The sequence below is a fragment of the Salvia hispanica genome, chromosome 1, assembly GCF_029641045.1.
Source record: "Salvia hispanica isolate PSC_SH4W2 chromosome 1, Shi_PSC_v1, whole genome shotgun sequence".
In the NCBI taxonomy this organism is placed as follows: Eukaryota; Viridiplantae; Streptophyta; class Magnoliopsida; order Lamiales; family Lamiaceae; genus Salvia; species Salvia hispanica.
Window position 1 is genome coordinate 54610200 of NC_142692.1, and position 26830 is coordinate 54637029.

General features: G+C 39.3%; 2 protein-coding genes across 2 annotated transcripts; one reads left to right on the forward strand and one right to left on the reverse strand.

Annotated features, from left to right (window-relative positions):
- Positions 1-6140: 6140 nt before the first annotated feature.
- On the reverse strand, positions 6141-7409 carry LOC148934164 (uncharacterized). The gene is made up of 3 exons (XM_089062217.1): positions 6577-7409; positions 6267-6490; positions 6141-6160 (listed from the first exon to the last, which is right to left on the reverse strand). Exons 1-3 carry the CDS (start codon positions 7407-7409, stop codon positions 6141-6143), a joined length of 1077 nt encoding a protein of 358 aa, XP_088918343.1.
- A 12527-nt stretch (positions 7410-19936) lies between these two features.
- Positions 19937-21923, forward strand: LOC125185244 (proline dehydrogenase 2, mitochondrial-like). Its single transcript, XM_048081751.2, has 3 exons — positions 19937-20529; positions 20611-21506; positions 21589-21923. The coding sequence occupies exons 1-3, from the start codon at positions 20005-20007 to the stop codon at positions 21662-21664; spliced, it is 1497 nt and encodes a 498-aa protein (XP_047937708.1). The 5' UTR covers positions 19937-20004; the 3' UTR covers positions 21665-21923.
- Positions 21924-26830: the final 4907 nt, after the last annotated feature.

Consider the following 26830-nt stretch of genomic DNA (forward strand, 5'->3'; position numbering starts at 1 on the left):
GTTAATATCAAAAACGGTCCTTTTGCACTGTTTCGAGACGAAAATGCCCTTTTGAGGGGTTTCAAAACCCCCCAAAACCCCTCAAAACCCCCCAAACCCCCCAAAACCCCTCAAAAGGGCATTTTCGTCTCGAAACAGTGCAAAAGGACCATTTTTGATATTAACCCTTAGTCCAGGGACTACTGGTGATATTTTTAAAGTCCAGGGACCCTTTTCGAGATAAACTCATAGTCCAGGGACCATTTTTGAAGTCCACTCTTATTAATTAATGTACACTTAAATTTACTAATTTAACCTTGTGTGGCTGGCCATAATGTGGCCATTTAGCATCACTCTTTATAATAAAATGTGAGTGAAATGAGTTAGTGGTGTAACGAACCGCCCATCTAGGGTATAATAAATGCGGCGATCGTTAACTAGGCAGACTTAAATGCATCAAAGATCATAGGCTAGGGTTCCATTTAAAAATGGATTTAACCAAAGCATTTAATGAACAATTAAATAGGAAAAAAATAATGCCTTAGCCAAGAAATCCAACAAAAGGCTATCACAATAATGCTTATCAAAGTTTCCAAAATAATTCCAACTGTTCCATATCCAAAATATTCCCACGAAATAAAAGAGTTTAACCCAACCAAAAGATCACAAGTTTCATAATATAGCGGAAGCGACCAAGAAAGAAGTGAGGCTATGTATGGAGACACAACGACACTTAGAGTTCCAACAGATCATCTTATTATTTCCTACCGCCGCCCGCTCGTCACCGCTCAACCTGCACATAGGGAAAACACATGCAGGGCTGACTACTATAATCATACTCAGTGGACTCACTGCCGAAAACAGTTTTATCACAAATATAGTTATCATGCCATTTTCAAGTGTCCATCGGGGTTTTAACTTTAGAAAGACCCGAGGCACCACAATATATATTCTTTATCAAATATCACGGTCGCGCAACCATTTTTCACATCGACGTTTACCATATCCTCGTTCTACATGACAAGGAATGCGGCCGCAATCCAGGTCACTAGACCGGCCAACCCGTACGCTGACACTCGGTCTAACATTGGTGTATACTAACCCAAGTAGAGTTTGCAGCTCTACAAGGATCCGAATTCGATTAAATCAATAGTGGCATAGCCACGAGGGATAGGCACGACAAAACAAATCAAGGCATGATAACACATATCTCATTCTCATCAATATCAGTTTAGGACAATGTCCTTATTTTAAAAGAAAGCCCACCTCGTCGGCTTAGCTCGATAGTATTCTCTTCTCCTCGTTTTTCACGCTGAGAGCGCGAAGTATCACCTTTAAATTAGGCGTATCATAAATCAGTTTCAATCATTGATCTCAAATCATGCATGTTCCCATGTTTCCCTTTTTCCCATCGATAAATCTTTAACATCATCATTCAAAAATCGAAGTACGATTAGCTTATCGTTTTTATTCGACTAACACTCCAAATTCACCATTAAATCGTGTCACGCATGAGTGGTCTACACACACAACACACGCACACGCACACCACACATGTGCACGCACGCCGAGGCGTGCGCACACATACACACACGACCACACACACACGGCCACATACACACACACACATCCATTCATCCCAAATTCATCAATTTAGTTTCCCCTTCACTCAATCTAAATGCATGTGGCTCAAGAACACCGATTAATCGGTAGAAGAAGAGGAGATCAAAATTAAAGTACCTTTTCCAAAAGAACGAACGGTAGAAACAAATTATGGCCTTGATTCTTCAATAAAATCTTGAACTTCTACTTGGATTCTTCTCAATTGATGAAGAATTCTTGAAGAAAAGTAGAAGAAATCTTGGAGAGAGTGGGGAGAGATTTTCGAAAATAATGGGGGAGTGGGGCGCCGGTTTTGATCTCTAGGGTTAGGGTCTCTCTCTTATTTATAGAGTGTAGGATATAATATCTTTAATTAAATAAATTAAAGATTTTAGAAGATATGGAGAGATTTGATAGTAGTTGGCGTTGTATCCGTTGAGGATTAGGAGGATTTCGAAAATTATAGGCTATTTATTTAGCCTATAATTAAATTCAAATATTTCACGGAGTAGAATAGTATATCACGGAGCAAGAATAAAATAAAATACTCCCCAAGATATACCAAAAGTGGCGTGTAGTTTCATTCTCCAAAAGGGATTGAATATAAATCCTAATTAAATTAGGATATGGTAGGATCTTCTTAGATTTGGCAAGATATGCTAGGATATTCTAGCATATTTATATTTATTCATGGAAGAGAATAAATAAAGGATCAAATAATATAATAAACAATTCCCTCTTCTCCAATATATGAGATTTTCGAAAATCTCATGGAAAATCAAAGGTGGAGTTTTCGAAAATTTCATCAACAAATAAGGAATATTCGGACTTTGGATTTAATTCGGATAATTATCCCAAGCAATTATTAAATCCAAGAAAAATAGAATTTTTTTTTTCCAAATAATAATAATGGCCGAAAATTCCACACATTTAAATAATGCTCCTATTTAATTCTCACTCATCTCTTAGGAAAATAATTCACCACAATTATATTACTCCGCATCAAATATTCACACCCAATCAATCATTTCTTTACTTCCTCTTTTTTTCTCAACGCATTGACCTTTCAACGGCCACGTCATATTTTCCCCATCTTTGACTATTCAATAGCCACGTCATAATTTCAAACAAGTTGACTATTCGACTAAAATCTCAATTCTCATACGCAATTAGGTCACAAAGACACCATGCAGTTAATTACTCATCAAATAATCCACATATCATAGCATTTAAGGCATTAAATGCAAAAATTTTATAACCCGAAAATTAGGGTTTGAAAAAGTGGGGCGTTACATTCCACCACCCTTGAAGAAATTTCGTCCCGAAATTTGTTACCTCATGGAAAAAGTTTCGGGTACAGTTCCATCATCTTGTTTTCAAGCTCCCACGTGGCTTCCTCATATTCGTGGTTTACTCCACAATACTTTCACGCTAGCAATGGATTTGTTTCTCAAATTCTGAACCTTTCGGTCCAAGATCATTTGGGGTCTCTCTTCGTAGCTCAAGTCGGAATTCAACGCGACTTCTTCGTAGTGAATCACGTGCTTCGGATCGAACACATATTTTCGCAACTGCGATACGTGAAAGACGTTTGTGCACGTTTCCAAGACTTGGCGGTAGCGCCAATCGATAGGCTACGGGTCCTATTTCTTCTAGAATTTCGTAAGGCCCGATAAAACGTGGTTTCAATTTTCCTTTAACACCAAAACGCGTTATCCCTTTCGACGGGGAAACTTTCAGAAAAACCTTATCACCGGCTTGAAATTGTAAGTCGGTTCGTCGGACGTCAGCGTATGACTTTTGTCTGTCCTGAGCTTCCTTTATTCTCCCACGAATCTGTCGAACGACTTCAATCATTTCTTGGACTGCATCGGGTCCTAGCACCCGTCGCTCTCCAACTTCATCCCAGTAGAGCGGCGATCTACATTTTCTTCCGTATAAGGCTTCATATGGCGCCATGTTGATTGTTGCTTGGAAGCTGTTATTGTAAGCAAATTCAATTAGCGATAGTACGGACTCCCAACTTCCACCGCGGTCGAGTATCACGGCTCTCAACATATCCTTGAGGGTTTGGATCGTCCTCTCGGATTGCCCATCGGATTGCGGGTGAAATGCCGTGCTAAAATTCAATCGCGTTCCAAGCTCGCGCTGTAGACTAATCCAAAATTTCGATGTGAACTTCGGGTCATGATCGGACGTAATTGTCACTGGAACTCCGTGCAATCGCATGATCTCCTTTATGTAGATCCGAGCCAGCTTGCTCGATCCATGGGTTACCGGAATCGGTATGAAATGCGCACTCTTTCTAAGTCGATCTATAATCACCCAGATTGCGGTGTTCCCATTTAGGGTCATTGGCAAGGCCGTCACAAAATCCATGGCGATGTGCTCCCATTTCCACTCGGGTATCTCCAATGGTTGTAATTTTCCATGTGGTCGTTGATGTAATGCCTTCACCTGTTGGCAGGCTAAGCAACGTTCCACAAATGCCGCAATATCTCTCTTCATGCCATTCCACCAAAAGGACTTTTTCAAGTCTTGGTACATCTTCGTGCTTCCAGGGTGGGCAGTGTATGAAGTTTCATGAGCTTCGCTCATGATCTCGTTCTTAAGTTCTTCGTTGTTTGGCACGCACAACCTTCCTTCAAATGTGAGGGCATTGTCGGACTCCTCACTAAATTTTCCGGATTCACCGGTTCTCACTTCAATTCGGATTTCTTCTAGTTCCGCATCCATCCGTTGCGCGGCAACGATTCTCGTTTTCAGATCTGGTTTAACCACCAAAGTGGCAATTCGCTCTTCCACTGTTTCGGGTGCTCTTATCACTTCTAATCGCATTTTGCTAAATTCTCGTATCAAGCTCTCCTCTTCCGTTAGAAAGGCATCTGCCACTACATTTGCTTTGCCGGGGTGGTAGTTAATGCCACAATCATAGTCCTTCACTAGCTCGAGCCATCTTCGTTGTCGCATATTCAAGTCTCTCTGCTCGAAGAAATACTTTAAGCTCTTGTGGTCCGTAAAGATTTCACATCTAACTCCGTAGAGATGATGCCTCCAAATCTTTAGGGCATGTACCACTGCTGCTAACTCCAAATCGTGTGTTGGGTAGTTCAACTCGTGTGGTCTTAATTGTCGTGACGCGTAGGCGATCACCTTGTTGTTTTTCAGCAGCACACATCCTAGTCCTACCTTCGAAGCATCGGTGTAGACTACGTAGTTCGCTCCAGACTCAGGCACAGCTAAAACTGGCGCGGTGGTCAATTTCTTCTTCAAGAGTTGAAAACTTGCTTCACACTCCGGGGTCTAATTCACCTTGACTCCCTTCTTAAGTTGTTGCGTCATTGGTCTCGCTATCTTAGAGAATCCTTCAATGAATCTTCGGTAGTATCCTGCCAATCCTAGGAAACTCCGAATTTCGTTTGGTGTTGAAGGCGACTTCCATTGTTGTACCGCCTCAACCTTGGCGGAGTCCACTCGTATTCCTTCTGCCGACACAATGTGTCCTAGAAAATTCACTTCCTTCAGCCAGAATTCACACTTGTTGAATTTGGCGTACAATTTCTCGGTCCTTAACGTCTCCAACGTGCTTCGTAGGTGCTCCTTCTCGTTCTTTGAGTAGACTAGCACGTCATCTATAAAGGCTAAAACGAATTTATCCAAGTACGGATGGAATATTCGATTCATCAAATCCATGAATACCGCTGGGGCATTCGTCAATCCAAATGGCATCACCACAAACTCGTAGTGGCCATATCTTGTGCGAAATGCAGTCTTGGGTATATCCTCCCTTCGAACTCGTAGCTGGTGATATCCGGACCTCAAGTCCATCTTTGAAAACACGCCTGCCCCTCGAAGTTGATCGAACAAGTCATCTATCCTCGGCAGTGGATACTTGTTCTTTAAGGTCAATTTGTTCAACTCCCCATAGTCGATACACATTCTCATCGACCCGTCCTTCTTCTTCACGAAAAGTACTGGTGCGCCCCATGGCGAGACGCTAGGCCTAATGAAACCTAGGTCCATGAGTTCCTGGAGTTGTATCTTTAATTCCTCCAACTCTTTTGGCGCCATTCGATATGGTGCCATGGATACGGGTGCGGCTCCCGGTTCAAGGTCAATCGTGAACTCCAATTGTCGATCTGGCGGTGGTCCAGGTAACACTTCCGGAACAACGTCGGGAAATTCTTGCACAACAGCAACATCTTCCATCTTCTTCTCGTCCTTCTCCTCTCCATGGAGGTAGACGAGATAGGAAGTTCGCCCTTTTTTCATCATTGCGGTCGCTTGAAGCACGGATATGATGGCGGTTCGCCGATTCATCGAGATTCCATGGTATATGGTGGGTTCACTTCCCGGAGTTTGTAGAGATATTTGCCTCTCCTTACAACGAATCGTCGTAAAGTTCGTTGTCAGCCAGTCCATTCCCAAGATTATATCGATATCCTCCATTTTTATGACTCGCAAGTCATGAGCAACTATCTTAAATTCTCCCATAACAATTTCTATGTTCGAGCACGTTTTAGATATTTCTATCATTCCTCCTACTGGTGAGGACACCATCATTCTACGTTCAGATTCTCTAGTAGGCAAGCTCAAAGTGTGCACACATAGTTCATATATAAACGAGTGCGACGCGCCCGTTTCAAACAACATAACAACAGGGGTGTTGAGAATTTCGCCCATACCTGTCAAGTTTCCTTTCCCACGATCCTCTTGTTCCTTCTTCGGCTTCTTCTGCTCCAGCGCGAACGCTCTAGCTTGGGGAGGAAGTCTGGGGCGGTGAGGTTGTTGTTGCCGCGACGATGAGTCGCGATTTCCTCCCGATTCATTCGGCGGTGTCCTCGCCGGATGACGGGATCCCTGATCGTTCCGTCTCGATCCCGATCCTACCTTGTTACTCGGATACTCCCTAGAGAAGTGACCGTTTCCTCCACAAGTGTAGCACTTGATCACGTTCTGATATCGGCATTCTCCGAAATGGTACTTAGAGCACACATTTCATTGTGGTGCCCTCGGTCGGTAGTCTCCTCTCTGGCTAGACGTACGCTGCCCTCCTTCGTACTGGGACCGATGCTGGCTCGACTGGTGCCGTTTTCCATCGTGTGAAGTTCTAGGCTCGTCCCACTTCCGTTTCTCTCTGGAGTAGTGCGGTGGGGTAAAGACGCGGTAGTGTTCTCCTTAGCTTTCTCCTTAGGCATTGCTGCCTCAATATCTGGCGCAAGTGCTAACGCTTCGGTGTAGGGGAGTCTCCCTCGGCTGGCCAACGACATTCTTATCTCGGGTTTCAGTCCCTCACGGAACTTGTCGGATAGCTTCTCGTCGGTGTCGACTTGATCGGGGGCGTACCGGGTCATGCTGTTAAGCGCTCGATCGTACTCGGTCACCGTCATGCGTCCTTGTGTCAGATTGTGGAACTCCGATGCCTTTGCTTTCCGATAGCTCTTCGGCACATACTTGTTGTATATTTCCGTCTTGAAACCTTCCCACGTCATCGCCTCTACCCGGTCTCGTGGCATAGTCTTCGTTCTTGTATCCCACCAAAAGTCGGCTGCCTCAGTCAGCTGATGAGTCACACAACTCATGCGTTCTCTATCGTTGCATCTCAAAATCGCGAAGATGCGCTCTATTGCCCGGATCCAAGATTCAGCCTTGGCCGGTTCTCCCAATCCGTCAAACACGGGTGGCTTTTGCTCCAAGAATAGTTTCACGATTTCTCGATCGACCGGAGGCGGCGGAGGCGGAGGAGGTGGAGGATGCGGAATGGGTTGTGACACGCTGTCCTCTTCCTCTGGTTGAGGAGTTTGTTCTCGGTGGCGTCTTGGTGGCATTCTGATTTATCAACACAAAATATTCTCATGATTCTAACAACAGTCACGTGGTATAGTTGAATAACAAGGTTCATGGGTCAACTGTTTTAGAATATATGGCCAAGCACAAGATATCAAAAGTTCGTCACTTAGACGGATTGCAAAGAGTAGTGTCAATCAACATTGTTACCAAAAATCGGCTGCGTCAAGGTTATCAAAAGATCAATGTTTCCATATCATCAAGGCAATTGCACTTAAGAAGTAGTCGTACAATTTAAGTGGCGATTACAGGGCGCCATAAGGTATTCAAAAATGGTGGTGCGATAAGTGGCATGATGTCATGGCGTGATAACATAGTGATAGATAATCTGCACCATGTATGAAAGGCAATCTATTGCACCAAAAATAATATCTCCCCATGGCATATAAATCAAAAACGTTGCCTCGTAGAGGTCTTAGTATCAATTTGCAGAAGAATAAAAGAGTAGCAAAAATCATAAGGTAAAAAAGAAAATCAACAGATCAATCCAAAACATGGGGGTAGTAAAACAAATATTCCACGACTATCACTCCTAGTCGATGTCATTCATATCCTCCTCGGGGTCATCGTCCTCATCCATTTCCAAAGCAGGTCCTTCCTCGTCCGGTCCCTCATTCTCGCCATATTCACCAACATCCGGGGGCGGCGGAGTTATCGCACGCATGTCCTCCACATTCCCGTGGATGATCAAAGGGTTAGCCACGTTAGCCTTAAGTGTTGGCCTATTAGGGACACGATCAACATGCGGCTCCTTATCGCGACGATACCTCCATCGGCGAGCCTGTCCTGGCGGATACTTGTGCGCTGGGGGACTAAGCGGCGGTCCATCCCTCGCAGCTTCCATGGCTGGGAGTAGCACTCCTATCAAGCCGATTATATCGCCTCGAGGCTTGTACTCTGGCGGACTGAACCATGTATATGGCAATGCAGCTTGGGCAGTCCATTCGCTCCAAGGACTCGGCAGAGTGTGGATCAATCTCGAGATCCCCGCGTGATGGGTAACTCCTCCATACGCGTATGCATCCATCCAGCGATTGTAGAATTCAGTGACATAGGTTAGGAGAAAGGACTTTCCATCCCACTCAAACTCTTGGTAGGTTTCGACAGGGAAAACCTTGTTCTTCGCATAACGATCGCGCATCGGTGCGTAATAATGATTAGGCATCTACAAAAGAAATCTCAGCATCAGAACAAGGATCGAAGAAAATATCAATAGTGTATAAGATTTCAACTGATGCTGAGAGTACGATGAATATAAATATATATATATATATATATATATATATATATATGTGTGTGTGTGTGTGTGTGTGTGTGTGTGTGTGTGTGTGTGTATGCGTCGAACGACGAAGGTGTGGAGATAATATCATATCAAGAAATAACGGAATTTCCTTTCCGTGCCAAAAGGTGTGTATATATACATATATTTTCGCGTTTCGATGATTCGCAATTCGTTCTCATAAGTCGCTCGCCTCGTATTCGGCGTTTGATGCCTCCAAGTTCGATATTATCACAACATTTTAATTCACGGCACGACTTACAACTATGTTTAGCGGCATGCTCAAGTTCATTCTCATAGATGTCGTTCATCACATATCACGCAAATCACAAATCATATAGAATTTCATTTATTCGATTCGTAGCGATCTTAGTCGCAAATCACTTGCATAACAACATATATTTTGCATAATCATAATCCGCAATTTCCATTGCATTCATAATCATCATTTTATATTCCAACACAATTTCCAAATATCACAACAACTCCCATTCGCTTCAACTTCCAATATTTCATAACTCAAATCAATATTCAAGAGATACTTGTTACCTCATTCATCGTGGTTGAGCGGAGACGAGTTGCGGTGTTGAGCCTTCGACTATTATCAATTAGTCAATTTACACAAATTTCATATTTTTTATTCAACAAGACTCTTGGGTCCAGAGCGGAAAGAACTGAGGCTCTGATACCAACTGTAACGAACCGCCCATCTAGGATATAATAAATGCGGCGATCGTTAACTAGGCGGACTTAAATGCATCAAAGATCATAGGCTAGGGTTCCATTTAAAAAGGGATTTAACCAAAGCATTTAATGAACAATTAAATAGGAAAAGAATAATGCCTTAGCCAAGAAATCCAACAAAAGGCTATCACAATAATGCTTATCAAAGTTTCCAAAATAATTCCAACTGTTCCATATCCAAAATATTCCCACGAAATAAAAGAGTTTAACCCAACCAAAAGATCACAAGTTTCATAATATAGCGGAAGCGACCAAGAAAGAAGTGAGGCTATGTATGGAGACACAACGACACTTAGAGTTCCAACAGATCATCTTATTATTTCCTACTCAACACCGCCGCCCGCTCGTCACCGCTCAACCTACACATAGGGAAAAAAACACATGCAGGGCTGACTACTATAATCATACTCAGTGGACTCATTGCCGAAAACAGTTTTATCACAAATATAGTTATCATGCCATTTTCAAGTGTCCATCGGGGTTTTAACTTTAGAAAGACCCGAGGCACCACAATATATATTCTTTATCAAATATCACGGTCGCGCAACCATTTTTCACATCGATGTTTACCATATCCTCGTTCTACATGATAAGGAATGCGGCCGCAATCCAGGTCACTAGACCGGCCAACCCGTACGCTGACACTCGGTCTAACATTGGTGTACACTAACCCAAGTAGAGTTTGCGGCTCTACAAGGATCCGAATTCGATTAAATCAATAGTGGCATAGCCACGAGGGATAGGCACGACAAAACAAATCAAGGCATGATAACACATATCTCATTCTCATCAATATCAGTTTAGGACAATGTCCTTATTTTAAAAGAAAGCCCACCTCGTCGGCTTAGCTCGATAGTATTCTCTTCTCCTCGTTTTTCACGCTGAGAGCGCGAAGTATCACCTTTAAATTAGGCGTATCATAAATCAGTTTCAATCATTGATCTCAAATCATGCATGTTCCCATGTTTCCCTTTTTCCCATCGATAAATCTTTAACATCATCATTCAAAAATCGAAGTACGATTAGCATATCGTTTTTATTCGACTAACACTCCAAATTCACCATTAAATCGTGTCACGCATGAGTGGTCTACACACACAACACACGCACACGCACACCACACATGTGCACGCACGCCGAGGCGTGCACACACACACACACACGACCACACACACACGGCCACATACACACACACACATCCATTCATCCCAAATTCATCAATTTAGTTTCCCCTTCACTCAATCTAAATGCATGTGGCTCAAGAACACCGATTAATCGGTAGAAGAAGAGGAGATCAAAATTAAAGTACCTTTTCCAAAAGAACGAACGGTAGAAACAAATTATGGCCTTGATTCTTCAATAAAATCTTGAACTTCAACTTGGATTCTTCACAATTAATGAAGAATTCTTGAAGAAAAGTAGAAGAAATCTTGGAGAGAGTGGGGAGAGATTTTCGAAAATAATGGGGGAGTGGGGTGCCGGTTTTGATCTCTAGGGTTAGGGTCTCTCTCTTATTTATAGAGTGTAGGATATAATATCTTTAATTAAATAAATTAAAGATTTTAGAAGATATGGAGAGATTTGATAGTAGTTGGCGTTGAATCCGTTGAGAATTAGGAGGATTTCGAAAATTATAGGCTATTTATTTAGCCTATAATTAAATTCAAATATTTCACGGAGTAGAATAGTATATCACGGAGCAAGAATAAAATAAAATACTCCCCAAGATATACCAAAAGTGGCGTGTAGTTTCATTCTCCAAAAGGGATTTAATATAAATCTTAATTAAATTAGGATATGGTAGGATCTTCTTAGATTTGGCAAGATATGCTAGGATATTCTAGCATATTTATATTTATTCATGGAAGAGAATAAATAAAGGATCAAATAATATAATAAACAATTCCCTCTTCTCCAATATATGAGATTTTCGAAAATCTCATGGAAAATCAAAGGTGGAGTTTTCGAAAATTTCATCAACAAATAAGGAATATTCGGACTTTGGATTTAATTCGGATAATTATCCCAAGCAATTATTAAATCCAAGAAAAATAGGATTTTTTTTTTCCAAATAATAATAATGGCCGAAAATTCCACACATTTAAATAATGCTCCTATTTAATTCTCACTCATCCCTTAGGAAAATAATTCACCACAATTATATTACTCCGCATCAAATATTCACACCCAATCAATCATTTCTTTACTTCCTCTTCTTTTCTCAACGCATTGACCTTTCAACGGCCACGTCATATTTTCCCCATCTTTGACTATTCAATAGCCACGTCATAATTTCAAACAAGTTGACTATTCGACTAAAATCTCAATTCTCATACGCAATTAGGTCACAAAGACACCATGCAGTTAATTACTCATCAAATAATCCACATATCATAGCATTTAAGGCATTAAATGCAAAAATTTTATAACCCAAAAATTAGGGTTTGAAAAAGTGGGGCGTTACAAGTGGAATATGGGACCTACTTACCATTTATGGTCAAAATATAGTGCTACTCTTAATTGGGGACGGACCAAAATGGAAATTAGTAACTCTTATTCTGGAACGAAGAGAGTAATATTTTCTAAAATGAGAATAATATCATTTCAACTTTTCCTCTCACTTAGTTCATTCTCTCTCCCCTTAATTTACAAAACAACATTACATAATATCCAATTTTGAAAAGCAAATATTTTATATTTATAAGGACGGAGGGAATATAATTAAATTTATTTCAAATACTAGTCATTATTATTATGAATAGAATAAGTAAACAAAATATATTATTAATAGAAAAATAAACAATATGGTTGAAATATAGATAAATTTAAATCAATATATTAATGATAATCAATCGTGGGATGTATAATTTATTTTCGCATGAGCAAAGTAAATTTATAAGCCACCAGTAGGCAGCTTGAAAAAAAAAATTCAAACCACAGAAATTAAATTAATTCTAAACTACAATTCCACACGCCTTAATATCTTATTACTAACAAATACCAGTACATAATTTTATTAGTGGAATATAATCACCGGCTAAATCAAGTTATTTTGCAACCAAGTAGCAACTAGCAAGGATCTGCAACTTGTTACATATTTTAACAATGTACAAATTGTGCATGGCTGACAGCTCCACTCATGCTGGATTACCTTTTAAAATTACGTTCCTTTCCTGATCTTTGACTTCTTGCTTGAACGAATATTAGTCAAACTACAAGTCTGTTTATTAGGCACTCGATATTTAAAAAAATTTAAATTAAATTTAAGAATTCCAGCTGGAGTTAACTTGGAATCTAAGATTTTATACCATTTTATTGGAATCTGCAAATAGGGTAGGTGAATATTATACTAAATTCGTCCACCAAAATTTGTCTCATTTTTCCATTTTCATCCGTCCTCCAAAATTTGTCTCATTTCACTTTTACTATTTTTGGTAGTGGACCCTATATTACACTAACTCATTCTTACTTACATTTTATTATAAAACTAATATATAAAAGTGAGACCCATAATCCACTAACTTTTCAACTCACTTTCTATTACATTTCTTAAAACTTGTGTTGGATTAAAGTGGGACAAATTTTGATGAAGGAGATAATAACTGCTTGGTTTCAGAAAAAACAAAATAAACTCACAGTTCATATTAAATTTAGAGTAAATTAATAATTCAGCCTGACGTGGCAGCAGTCTGAATGTAAACTTCATCAGCGCTGACATTGCATCATTATCCCATGCGATTATTAGGACAATATCACCGCCTATAACATACCCGCTGAATAAGGACTTGCTACTCCATTCTCCAATAAACATACGTGTATTTTTCATTTTTATTTGTCCGATAAAAGCCGATTGAGCATTTTAAGTTATATTCCCTCCGTTCTAAGATAAGTGACCATAAATTTTTTGACATGGGATTTAAAGAAATAAGGTTTTGTTAGTAAAGTGGAAAGTGAATAAAGTAAGAGAGTTAATAAAGTAGAGAGAAAAAGTAAGAAAGAGGGTATCAAAAAAAGAAATGAGTCACTTATCTTGGGACGTCCTAAAAAAAATATGAGTCACTTATTTTGGGACGGAGGGAGTACTTCCTTAGTCCCAAGTTACTTGATTCGTATTCGATTTTAAATTGTCACAAGTTACTTAAGTCACTTCTCTTTTTAGCTAAAAACAAAACATCTGATCACATTTATTTTATTCTTTCTTTTACTTTACCATCTCTCATCTTTTTTACGTTATTCTCACTTCTACTTTATTTAACTCACTAAACACAACTTTCTTAATTTTCGTGCCAAAAAAAACGCATCAAGTAACATGAGCCGGATGGAGTATAAAATTGCTAAGTTCAGAGCGTTTGTCGTAGCAGCAAAGAGTTTAGACTTTATTGTAAGAGGTACCGAGTTCGGACCCTCTTAACATCAGTTGTAATTTTCCTTCTTTCTATAGGAGTTTATTTTTCCTCCTTTTGTATAAGAATTTATTTATTTATTTATTTTTAAAAGTTGTACAAATTTATTACGCATATACAATAATTTATTTACAACTTATATCATTATAACCTACTAATTATAGCTCATTAAACATTAATAATAATATAGATTTCATTAGCCACTATCACTACTTTAACTATTCTTCTCATCCTCTCTTTTATTTTACTAATTTTGTTGCATTTCAAATACACATATTTTGATAGAATGACTGAAATATATTTTAATTTAAAATTAAATATTCCATCTATAAAAATATTACTTTTATTTTTTATTTCTAAATTAAAAATGTGATCCTCTGACTCAGGAGTTAAGTTGTCATGACCGCCCTTCTAGGGTTAATAAATGCGGGCGATCGCGACTAAAAAGGGCTTAAATACATACAAAGACAAGGACTAGGGTTTAATTAAAGGATTTGACTAACATATTTAATGAACGGTTAAGAACAAGAAAAGTCAGAGCAACACTTTGGCAGTTCTAATGGATAACAACTGTCGTCATAAATGATAATAACGAAAAGGGTTCAAAGTAATCCAAAAACATATCATGCCTCTAAGTTCTAAACGGAAATTAATATAGTTTCATGATCAACCAACGATAAGTAAAACATGTTTCAGCAGAAGCATCCAAGAGAATAGTGAAGTCATGTGTGAAGACACAACGACACTTGGAGTTTCAAAACAACCATAGTATTTTTATTAAATTGCTCAACACCACCAACCGCTCGTCGCCAGCTCAACCTGAACATAAGGAAAACACATGCAGGGCTGAGTATTTTGAAATACCCAGTGGACTCATGCCGAAAACAATTTATCAAAAATATTATTTATCATGCCATCAACAAGTAATCATCGGGGTTTAGCTTTTAGAAGGGGCCAGAGATACTCAAAATAGTTTCCGTTTCAAAAGTCGACTGATCAGTCATTTTCCCATAGGCGTTTACCATATCTTTCACATACATGACTTGGAATGTGGCCACAACCAAGCCACTAGACCTCGGCTAGCCCGTACGCTAGCACACGATCTACTATAGGTGTACACTAATCCAAGTAGGGTTTGCGGCCCTACGAGGAGCCGAATTCGATTTATATAATAATGGCAAAAGCCATATCAGATAGGCACGTTAAAATCCAAATCACAACATGATAAATACAGTTTCACTTCCATCGATAAAATATTTAGGACATTGTCCTTATTTAAAAGAAAGTCCACCTCGGCTGCTCAAATTTCAAGTAATTTCTTCCCTTTGCTATCACGCTTCGTGCGCGAGTTATCACCTCTAGATAATATGTATCACCAATCAGTCTCAATTAATGACTCGAAATCATGCATGCCCCCAAACGTTTCCCTTTTTCCACCGTTTGGTTTTATATTAACCTTCTCAATCACGGCATGCTCATAATATCAATTTATTCATACTTCAATCTTCAGATCTACCATTAAAACATAGCCACACACGAGTGCTCTTCACAAACACCCATCACACGCACACACGCATACACACGCCGACACACACACACACATACATGCTTCTCATTCATCAATTGTTTTCCCCCTTTCACTCGATCTATATGCATGAGGGTTCAAGAACACCGATTAATCGGTTAGATGAGAAAAGATCGATATAAAAATACCTTTTCTTGATAGAACGAACGGTATAACAAAGTAATAGCTTGATTCTTCAACAATTCTTGAGTTTCAACTTCAATTCTTTGCACAGAATGAAGAGATCTTGAATAAAATAGCAAACAAGTTGAAGAAGAGTGGAGGAGAGAAAAGTGGCGTGAAGGAGAGGGAGGAGGCGTGGAGTAGTGGCTAGGGTTGGTTTTTCTCTTTTATTTACTGTGTTCAAGAATATAATCCCACAATTAAATAAATAAATATTTGAGAAGATATAGGAGGAGTGTGGCGTTAATTCTAGGGAGAAATAAGGGGATTTCAAATTCTATGCTAATTAATTAGCATATGAATTAATTTCCACGGAATGAAATAAAATATCACGGAGCAGAATAAAATAATAAATCTCACTATTATGCGATTTTTGCTTATTAAATATGTGTAGGATTTATTTAGATTTTCACGGAGTGCAAGATATCACGAAGCAGAATAAAAATAATAATTCTCTCAATAACAATAGGGAAGTAGCGATTTTTCTTGCTCTTCCACAAAGAATTAAATTCAAATCCTGATTAAAATAGGATATGACAAGATCTCCTTCGACATGGTAAGATATGCTAGGATATTTGCATATATTCATGGAAGGGAACAAATAAGCGATCAATTAATATAATAAAAATAATTCCTCCTCCACGAAAATAGGGGATTTTCGAAATCTCCCTAGGAACAAGCATGGGGGTCGATTTTCTCATGGAGAAAATAAAGAATAGTTGGGTCTTGGATTAAATTTGGATAATTAAATCCAGAAAAATAGAATTCTTATCAAATAATAATGGTGGTCGAAAATTCCGAGAATATAGGCAAAATAATTATTGATGAACCTATTAAATCTCACTCACCCTTAGAATATTTCACCACAATAAATTCACCCTGCACCAACAATTCCAACAGCCACGTCACATATTCAACGATATTGACTATTCAACAACCACGTCACATATTCAACGATATTGACTATTCAACAACCACGTCACATATTCAACGATATGGACTATTCAAACCAGACCTCAACTCCAATTCAAAATTAGGTCACAAGGAATTCATGCAATTTAATCACGCATCATTTAATGCAAAAATTTTATGGCTCGGAAATTAGGATTCACAAAGTGGGGCGTTACATGAGTAATACGTCTGCTCCTCATTACCTGAGTAACTTCTTTTCACCGTCAAAATTAGGAAAAAAATGTTTAATGTGTTAAAATGGAGAATATAAAGCAAGAAAGATAGTAAAGTACTTCATTCGTCTCACTTTTCTTTTTGATTTGTTCCAACCAAGATGACTTGTTACTAAAAACCAGAAACACATTCATCTCTATTTTATTCTCTCTCTTACTTTATTCTTTTCCCTTAACACACAAAATAAAAGTACATAAAATCTCGTACCGCCCAAACATGGGCTCATCTTCCTTAGGACGAAGGGAGTAAAAGAGATAAAGATAAAATAAAGTATACTCCCTCGTCCATGAATAAGAGTCTCGTTCACTTCTCCGCACTTGTTTTGTAAAAATGATAATAAATTGTTAAAGTGGACAAATGATAAAGTAAGAGAGAGAATAATGTAGACAAGAGTAGATTGTAAATAAATTAATGTGTACGGGTAATGAGAGTTCCTTCCATTGTTAATCATTGCTTAAGGAGTTTGAAGAGTAGATTCAAGAGAACATCAAACTACAAGATTCAACCTCTGGGTATTATTATTATAGATCTTATGTTTTCTATGTTTTCCCTACAAACTATGTGTTTAGATTATTTCATTATGTGTAACTAAACTCATACAATTCTAGGGATTTGTTAGTAACGACTTTGGTTTATACAGTTCCTATTTATTTAATATCCGTTTTGTTCATTACATCGCTTCAATTCTAAGTGTTGGATAATGCTCCATGTTTGAGTGACATTGACTTGCAACATAATCGTGAGAGGAGGTTTGGTTGTTAGAAGAGCTTAGTTGACGCTACAATTAACTCCCTTTAAAACGATACTTTTTGTTGAGGGCAAGAACATTAGGAGTCTTAGGATAATATTTATGCGACTCGTTCCAGTGAAGTATGAACTGTGCTAGGGTGTTGTAGTTGGAAATTGTATAAAGCATTACTATGAAAGAACATCTCTGCAATTCCTTTATCTCATCTGTTTTTACCTATGTGAAATTATCTGCAATTGTTTACTTGCTTTCGTTATTTTACAAGTTTTTACTTTTCAAAACCAAAAATCTTTCGTTTTTCCAAATAGTAGAAGAAGTTTAGTAGAAGGTAGACAATCTGTAATAGTTTTCCCCGTGATCGATACATGGGACTAACCTTTAGCTATAATATATATACTCTATATATTTGCAGCTTTATTTATTTATTTTTTTAATCAAAGACACCCAGTATGGGCGGGGGGTTTAGGCTGACCACCAACCTGTGAATTAAATCTAAATATAATGTTCCAAAACATGATCTCAACCCAAAAGTGGTTGGGATCCAAGGCGTGAACATGAAAAGACAAACCGAAGGTCCCACAAGTCGGGATCCTCCATGCTATCAAAACTAAGCTAAAATCTAAATGAACAAATGGAAGAAATAAGTGCAAAATAATGAGAACTACCCTAAAACCAAAATCAATCCACATCTTTGCGTCGGAAGTGAAAGTTAGGTTATCCCAGCTGGTCCATCCTAACAAGCGCCTTTAGGTATACAGGCGCAGATGCTGAATCATAATAAGTCAGGGCATGGGTCTGAGCCCCCTAGTTGCAAGGAAGTCGGCAACACGGTTTCCGTCTCTGTAAATGTGTGAGGATCGAACCTGCCGCTGAGAAGTCATACTTCGAATCAAAGCCATATGATGTCTAAGATCCGTAGAGCCAAGCTGTCCAGATGACAATAAGGTAATCAAAGCCGCTGATTCCAACTCTATCCAATTGTGTGTAGAGAATTCCATAGCCCTCTCTACACCTCGAATAAGTGCCATAAGCTCGCCTCAAAGCTCGAAGATGCAGCAACCGAAGAACAGAAGGTCCGCAGAAGACCTCCATCAGAACCACGAACCAATCTTCCCTCTCCCACCTCCATTGTCGATGTAAAGAAGGTTCCATCAGTATTCAGCTTCACCCATGGGGCATCAGGGGGATGCCAAAGGACCATGAAAGAAAGCAGAACATGCTATATGGGAGAAGAAGACATGAAATCAACCGACGGCGAGCATCCCCTCCAGTGAATCAGGGTGATCCCGCCAGCCAGCACAAAGGTGTACAGATGATGAGTGACCTTACTTGTAGGGTTATTTAGTGCTAATAAAAAGTGCATCATCCACCAACCCAATTCTAATAACATATTACTACTTGTATTAAAATAAAATTTATAATCGATTATTTTTTCACCAACTTTTCTTTACTTTTTTTTGAACTTATGTCAATCTCTCATTGGAACTTCTAATATGGAACAAAGGGAATAGCAAAAAGTTATACTCCCTCCGTTCCTTAAAAAATTTGTACACTTTCTATTTTCATTGTTCTCGTATAGATACGAACATTTTCAATTATGGAAAATTATCCTACCTCATTACCTATACATATAAATTTATTTATTACTTATACCACTATAGCTTACTATTACTACTCATTAAACACTAATAATAATGTGAGTCATATTGTCAACTAATACTCTCTCCGTCCCTCTATAGTAGAGGCATTTTTTTTCGGCACGTGATTTAAGAAATTGTGTTAAAAGTGAGTAAACGAAGAGAGAATAAAGTAGGAAAGAAAAAAGATAGAGAGAATAAAGTAAGAGAGAGTAAGTAAGAGAGAAAAGATAGTGTTTTTTTTTATCAAAATAGGAAATAACTCAACTATAATGAGACAACCCAAAAAAAGAATGAGTCAAACTATTTTAACTATCTTTTGCATCTCTTCTCTTACTTTAATACTCCCTCCGTTTCATAGTAATAGAGTCATTTTGTCATTTTGGTACGTTCCATAATAATAGAGTCATTTCCATTTTTAGTAAAATTGAACACATTTTTCCACACCTATTTTACTCTATCTTACTTTTTTCTCTTTTTAACTCTCTACTTTTTTTATTTTCCACTTTACTCTCCCTTTACTTAACTCACCTAACCCACCTAACATAATATTTCTTAATCTCCGTGCCAAAAAAAAACGCCTTCATTACTATAGAACGGGGGAGTAATTGTGTATCCATATTATTTCAAATGACTCTAAAATGCCTATATTTTTTTATTGTTTTCAACTTTCTGAAAAGAACAACCCAAGCAGGTCCCTTATTTAATTTGGTAATTACAAACATGCAACTGAGTGCACCTATAAAAGCCCAAACACCTCAACAATCGGTGCATAATATCCGAGTCTCCTAAACCCCATCCCACCCATCCCGCCGCCGATCATAAGCCAAACCATGACCGGCAGCCCCTTCCACCCCCAACTCCTCTGCCGCCTCAAATCCGGAGCCCGAACCTCCACCACCGCCGTCCTCCCAGGGAATCTCCTCACCGATACCCTGCCCCAAGCCGCCACCGCCACCTCTGCCGCCAACAATCATGCCGTGAACTTCACCCACACGAAGGAGCTCTTCTCGTCCGTCTCCTCCGCCAAGATGCTCCGCTCTCTGATCATGCTCCGCCTAGCCTCGTCGGCGCCGGTGGCTGATCTCGGCATGTGGGTCATGAAATCAAGGCTCATGGACATCCCTCTTTGCAGGAAGGCGGTCCTCGGCATCACCGAGCGGACCTTCTACCGCCAGTTCTGCGCCGGAGAAGACCTCGCATCCGCCAGCGCGACGGCCCGGGAGCTGTCGGACACCGGACGCACGGCGATGCTCGATTACGGGCTGGAGCACGCCAACGACAACGAATCGTGCGACCTCAACATGGAGGAGTTCCTCCGCACAATCCAATCCACGAAATCCGGCGTTGAATCTCCCGTGAGTTAGTCCTCATTTAATTTTACAACACCCAGATTATAATAACACTCCTAATTTGACGGAGGCGTTTCATATTTTCAGATTAGTTTCGTGGTGGTGAAGATCACGGCCATCTGCCCTGTCCGCGTACTGAAAAGAGTAAGCGATTTGCTGAGGTGGCAGCACAAGGATAACTCTCTGAATCTGCCGTGGAAGCTTAAATCGCTGCCTCTCCTCGCCGATTCCAGCCCGTTGTACCACACGGCAGAGCAGCCCGCGGCGCTGACCGCGGAGGAAGAGCGCGATCTAGAGGCCGCCTACGCGAGGATGGCGAAGATCTGCAGGAACAGCATCGACGCGAGTCTCCCGATCCTGATCGACGCGGAGGACACGGCGATCCAGCCTTCGATTGATTACTTGGCGTACGGGGCGGCGGTGGAGTTCAGCAGCGGCGAGGGGGAGCCTCTTATTTATAACACTATCCAGGGATACTTGAAAGACGCCAAGGACAGGATGGTGATGGCGAAGAAGGCCGCGGACGAAATGCGCGTGGGGCTCGGGATCAAGCTCGTGAGAGGCGCCTACATGAATGCCGAAAACCGCCTCGCCGAGTCTCTGGGAGTCGAATCCCCGATCCACGACAACATCCACAACACTCACCGATGCTACAACGAGTGCGCCGATTTCATGCTGCACCAGATCGCCCACGGCTCGGGCTCGGGCTCCCTCGTCCTCGCCACCCACAATATGGAGTCAGGTAAAATGGCTGCTGCAAAAGCGGTGGATTTGGGAATTGACAAGGACAGCAAGCGGCTCCATTTCGCTCAGCTGTATGGAATGGCGGAAGCGCTTTCGTTCGGGCTCAGAAACTCGGGGTTCAGGGTTAGCAAATACTTGCCCTACGGGCCCGTGGATCAGATCATTCCGTATCTGCTCCGACGGGCAGAGGAAAACAGAGGACTCCTCTCTGCATCCTCCTTTGATAGATCGCTCATGAGGTAAATAGCAACTACTATTATTTTTTATATAATCAACCAAAATCCATGAATTATTTCCCTAATGTATGTTCCATTTTTATAGGAATGAACTTATTCGCAGAGTAAAGTCTCCACCGGTTCACGGCAAAGCTATGCAGATGCCTACTTCCCAAGTGTAGAGATGATATGAGTGTGGAATTGCAACTGCAGAGAAAATGTAAATAGATTTTGGAGGAGACAAATGATTTATTCCAATGTCGAAAAATATGTAAAAAGGTTTTTGTCCCTCTCAAGTTCCATTAATAATCCAGCATTTCAGGACATGGTCCTAAAACTGCTCAACTTTTTATTTTCTTGTTTTCGAGTCGTTTTCGATGAGTATGTAAAATTTGTTTTTGGCTCAATTCAGATGTTAAATTTGTGGCAAGAATTTTATTAGTAGTATTTGTTTCTTTTATTTTATGCAAGTGCAAAGATGGTTAAAGTGCCAAGTTATGAACAGCTGCAATCAACTTAAAATTTTGTAAAGGAAAAATGCTTTACGGCACAACGCATGATTCCTAGAATCTTGAGAAACATTAACTGGAATGTCAGCATCATCTTCAGATTCTCTATTTTCCTATTTTGTTTGATGCATCAACTGAGTTGGTGCGTGCTAGGATCTTAACTGGCATATCACGAGATTCCATAATATTAAATGATATATCCATAATTTTTTAGTCTTCTCGTGAAACACGATGTGTGGATTTCAGTATCCCATATTTTTGGAAAATTAATTTATGTTCCAAAATAATAAGTACTCCATACTAGTCTACTCACTGTAGGGGGTTACTTCTTTATTTACAACTTGTTGATACTCTTCTCAAGAGATTTGTTAAATTATTTGGTAGTGACTTCTTTATTTTCAACTTGCAACATGCTGATACCTCGCTTCAAGCAAGTTGTAAAATTATTTGGTGGTGATAGTCTTCGTGACCTTCGAGCTTGGAGTTTGGACATTTTTCTGGTAGAGTTGGATAAACTTTTTTCTGAACTAGACTAAATTTGAAGTTCAAATATATTATTGATCAGATAAGTCTGTACTTTGTTCAGCAAATCACTTTGATACATTAATTGAAATTCATGAAATCCATTCTAATACTAATTAATAATAGGAGAAAAACTCAATGAACTTATACTCCATAAGTTCCACTTTAAGTGGAATATTTCTAATTCGACATAAAATTTTATTTAGTGATGTTTTATAAATAAAGTGAAGAGAATAAAATAAAAGAGAGGAAAAAAAAATGAGAACAATATCTCTATATTTAAAAATACGTTATTTAGAATCAAGCATGCTAGCTATACATATGGGAAAATGTGTCACTTATATAGTGTAATTGCCTCAGTTCTCTTTTTATATCATATAAAATATTGTTATAATTATTTAGATTCAAATGTCGAAAAATATTTGTTTATATTATCATCAGGAGTGCATAATTACCTGCATTTATATGTGATAAATTTACCGGGAATTTTAATTGATAAACATAGATGGTAAAACTTGTATTGTTTGACGAAAAATGGTCTTTATTGTGACTAAACCCTAAAGACATCCCTTTTCCATCCACTAAACTCGTTTAAATTTAAACGCGACAACTACTTGCACAATCAAATAACCATTTTTTTACGGTCAATAACATCTTGCAAACTATTCAATTTAGATTACTGAATTAAGTTGTTAAGTTGTTTTCCTAGTCAATTACAAAGAAATAGTATTCCTGAACTTTGAATAGAGAGAAAGCTGTGATGGACGTCATGATACTACACTAGAGGTGGTCAAAGCAGCATATTTTCGACGAAATTAATCTGAATTTAGTTCTAATTTCCAAACCTATTTTCTTCGTTGCGCTAATGACATATCTTTTACATGGCGAAAAAAGTAAAAAATTGAGACTAAAATGTGTGACGTGATACTTTTTTTCCATAACAACTTTCAGGTTAAGCATAAGTAATTACGCCATATACTTTTTCGCTTTGAAATTTTTGTTCATCTACTTGGTACATATTGAAATATTGAAATATAGGAATATGATCAAATGAAAACTCTAAATAAATATTGTACAAACTCAAAACTATGATCTGAACCATTGAAAAATATCAACAGATCAAAAAAAATATTAATAGAAAAATGTCAACAGAATTTCAACGGTAGTCAATTATTGATGCTGTGTTGATATAGTGTTGATACTGTGTTGACATTATAATCTTGAAATTTTACACTGTGTTGATATTGTATTGAAACAGTGTTGAGGAGTTTTGAGTTTGTACAATTTGGGATTTATGTGTTGAAATTGCTAAATTGTTTTTGAAACTATAGCTTCAAAAAAATATACTCCCTCCGTCGCAAGGAAGATGATCCTTCCTTGGGTTTGCCCGCAGGGCCGTAGTGCAGTTGGCAACAGAGGGGCAGATCTTGCTGCAATAGCCATTCTTTGGGCGGCACGAGATTTTATGCAACTTTATCTTGTGGAGAGAGTTAAGTAGAAATAAAGAGATTTCCAAATTTAGGTACGAATCATCTTAGTTGAGACGAACAAAAAAGAAAAATGAGTCATCTTTAGTGAGATGGAGGGAGTACTATTCAAATTTACCTAGACCACTTGTAAATTAATGTTACCGGATTGATATGTTTTTCTTCCTTTTCATGTTATATGTTTTTAATATCAAATTTTTAATCGTCAAACTAGCCTTAAATTTAGTTTAAAGTACTAATTACCTAACATAAATACATGAAGTACATCTATTTATGTATTAACAGCTGTATCTCAACCTTATTCGACAACAATATTAATTGGTTATTGAAGAGGACACAACTAGTGTGTGGGTAGTCACTGTGTGCACAGAAAGAAATAACAGGTTTCCTAGATCCAGCAAATCCGCTAGATCACTAAGTCTAGGAACTCACTGGTCGTTGGACAATCCTGGTCGTCGGACACATAGAGCACTTCTTCAAAAAACCCTCAACCACTTTACTAAAACCTAGCACAGGGAAGTAAGAATCGATCCCACAGAGATGGATGCGTAATAATCATGCTCAAGGATTTGAGAATTGTTTTTGGGTTGGCTGCAGCCACGCATTTTTTTGGGGTTGAGGAATTTAAACTTAAACTTGGAATTTTAAACTGCTACGCTAACAGCTAGATCTAGGCGAAATAGCAAAAGCATGCACGTAAACTAAAAACGAACAATCACTAGATATGAGAAACTATTCTAATTACCTAGATCTGGGAAATAAACTGACGGTGGGGACCATAACTGAAAAAGCAGAGTACGGACGAAAAGCTGGAAAGACAACTAACTAAGGTACTAACTAACAGCGACATCATCTTCTCCAACCAATTTGCATAAAAACTCAGAAGAAAATAGCATGAGCGAAATCGGAACAGAACAGACTAGATTTTAACGATTTAATGAAGAACAATTAAAAACTAAACAGATCTACAGATGCTAGACGAAGCAAAAAAAAAAGCAAACAGAAAACTCAAAAATCCATGCATAACTCGACTTCCCCTGTTCAGATCCAACCTCGGACGCTAAATCCACTCCGGATCCAAGCATCCGACACAAACTCCAACCAAAAGAAACATTTCATAACTTCAGATTCAACCAACAACCTCCGATCAACAACAACACCGCAGATCTACAGCCAAATTCCCAGATCGAGCACCATAATGACAGAAACAGAGATCAACATGCAACTCGCCGAAATAAAAACTCTTAACAGCAGGATCAACATAGACCAACACGAAATAACACAAATATAACGAAAACTAAGAAATGCATAGATATCAGTAACATCAACAGCCAAATCGACTTCCAAAAGTGAAGTTCGACGAAATAGAGTGCAAAAGAACTGAAATTAAGTAGATTGTATCTTCGCCCTCACGCGGACGGTGTTACGACGGAATTTCTCTGAAGAATTGACCCCTTGAAACCTAAAACTACCCCAGAACTCCCATTTCCCAAGTGTGTGTTGTGTGTGAGCTAAGAGTGAACGAAAAAGAGTCATCTCTTGTGTGTTGCATGCTCCTCTATTTATAGGCGTTGAAGTGGGGCCCAGCGAGGTATAGATAGACTTTGTTGCCCTCAGCTATTGACTCCCTTCTTCTTGTGATCGGGGAGAATGTGTCTGCTGTGATATAAAAGAGAAGGATGCCCTCAAAATGCACGGACCCATGTATTTTCACATTACCCATCTCTCTAGGGGACATCAAGGTCGAGCATGCTATGTGTGATCTAGGGGCGTCCATCAATGTTTTACCGCTTTCGATCTATAAGAAATTGACAGGAGTAAGGATGGTTGCTACCAAAGTAGTGATCCAGTTAGCAGATAGAACTTGCATTTGTCCTGAAGGTGTGTTGGAAAATGTCATAGTCAAAGTGCATGATTTTCTATATCCTGCTGATTTTTATGTGATCAAGATGAATGATAATGAGTCTGCTGAGTCTAGTGGCGTGCTTTTAGGGAGACCATTTTTGCGTACTGCTAAGACCATTATCGATGTCTTCGAGGAACAATTTGCTTGGATTATAATGGGGAAAAATATACATTTAGCATAGATGAGGGGATGAAAAGGCCTTTAGATGTTGAGAATCTGTATGCTATTGATGTTATTAACCCCCTGGTCCAAGAATATCTTGAGACGGAATTGATACAAGAACAAATTGACAACTCAGAGTTGAGCCATTCAATTGACAGAGAAGTTGTAGGATGGTGTGCAGCAATGAACACAACGGAGTTGACAGATAAGGAACTCACGGAGGCCATCATGGAGTTTTGCAGAAATCCCGAGTCAGCTAAATCTAAGGGATCGGCTCACGTGGCTAGTGTGGAGAATTCTCCTGGGTCTGGGAAGGAGTTATTACCAGATATTGCAGACAAAAATCCCTTGCCCCAGGAGACGAATGGAACAAAGAAGGAACTGAAGACACTTCCGCCAGGCCTCAAGTATGCTTACTTGGAGGAGAATGAGACATTCCCAGTAATAGTCAACAGTAACCTGACCAAGGAGCAGGAGAAGGAGTTGTTGGAAGTCATCAAACGGAACAAGAAAGCAATAGGGTGAACTCTCTCGGATTTGGTAGGAATCAGTCCGAATCTTTGTATGCACCACATTCGTCTAGAATAAGGTGCGAAGGCTCATCGAGATGCACAACGGAAACTGAATCCGAACATGCGAGAGGAAGTCCTAAAGGAGGTGTTAAAATTGCTTGCTCTAGGGATCATCTACTCCATTCCGGACAACGAGTGGGTCGGTCATGTCCATATGGTACCTAAAAAGTTTGGAATACAGGTTGTTAAG

Bases quoted from the DNA above. Each gene is read 5' to 3' on its own strand.
- LOC148934164 (XM_089062217.1), bottom strand. From the start codon at position 7,409: ATGCCACCAAGACGCCACCGAGAACAAACTCCTCAACCAGAGGAAGAG. The intron at 6,491-6,576 runs GTGTGCTCTAAG...TCACTTCTCTAG, and splicing joins CGAGGGCACCACAATGAAAT to GGAGTATCCGAGTAACAAGG. The intron at 6,161-6,266 runs GTATGGGCGAAA...CTTGCCTACTAG, and splicing joins TGGGAAAGGAAACTTGACAG to AGAATCTGAACGTAGAATGA.
- LOC125185244 (XM_048081751.2), top strand. From the start codon at position 20,005: ATGACCGGCAGCCCCTTCCACCCCCAACTCCTCTGCCGCCTCAAATCC. The intron at 20,530-20,610 runs GTGAGTTAGTCC...TCATATTTTCAG, and splicing joins AATCCGGCGTTGAATCTCCC to ATTAGTTTCGTGGTGGTGAA. The intron at 21,507-21,588 runs GTAAATAGCAAC...CCATTTTTATAG, and splicing joins TTTGATAGATCGCTCATGAG to GAATGAACTTATTCGCAGAG.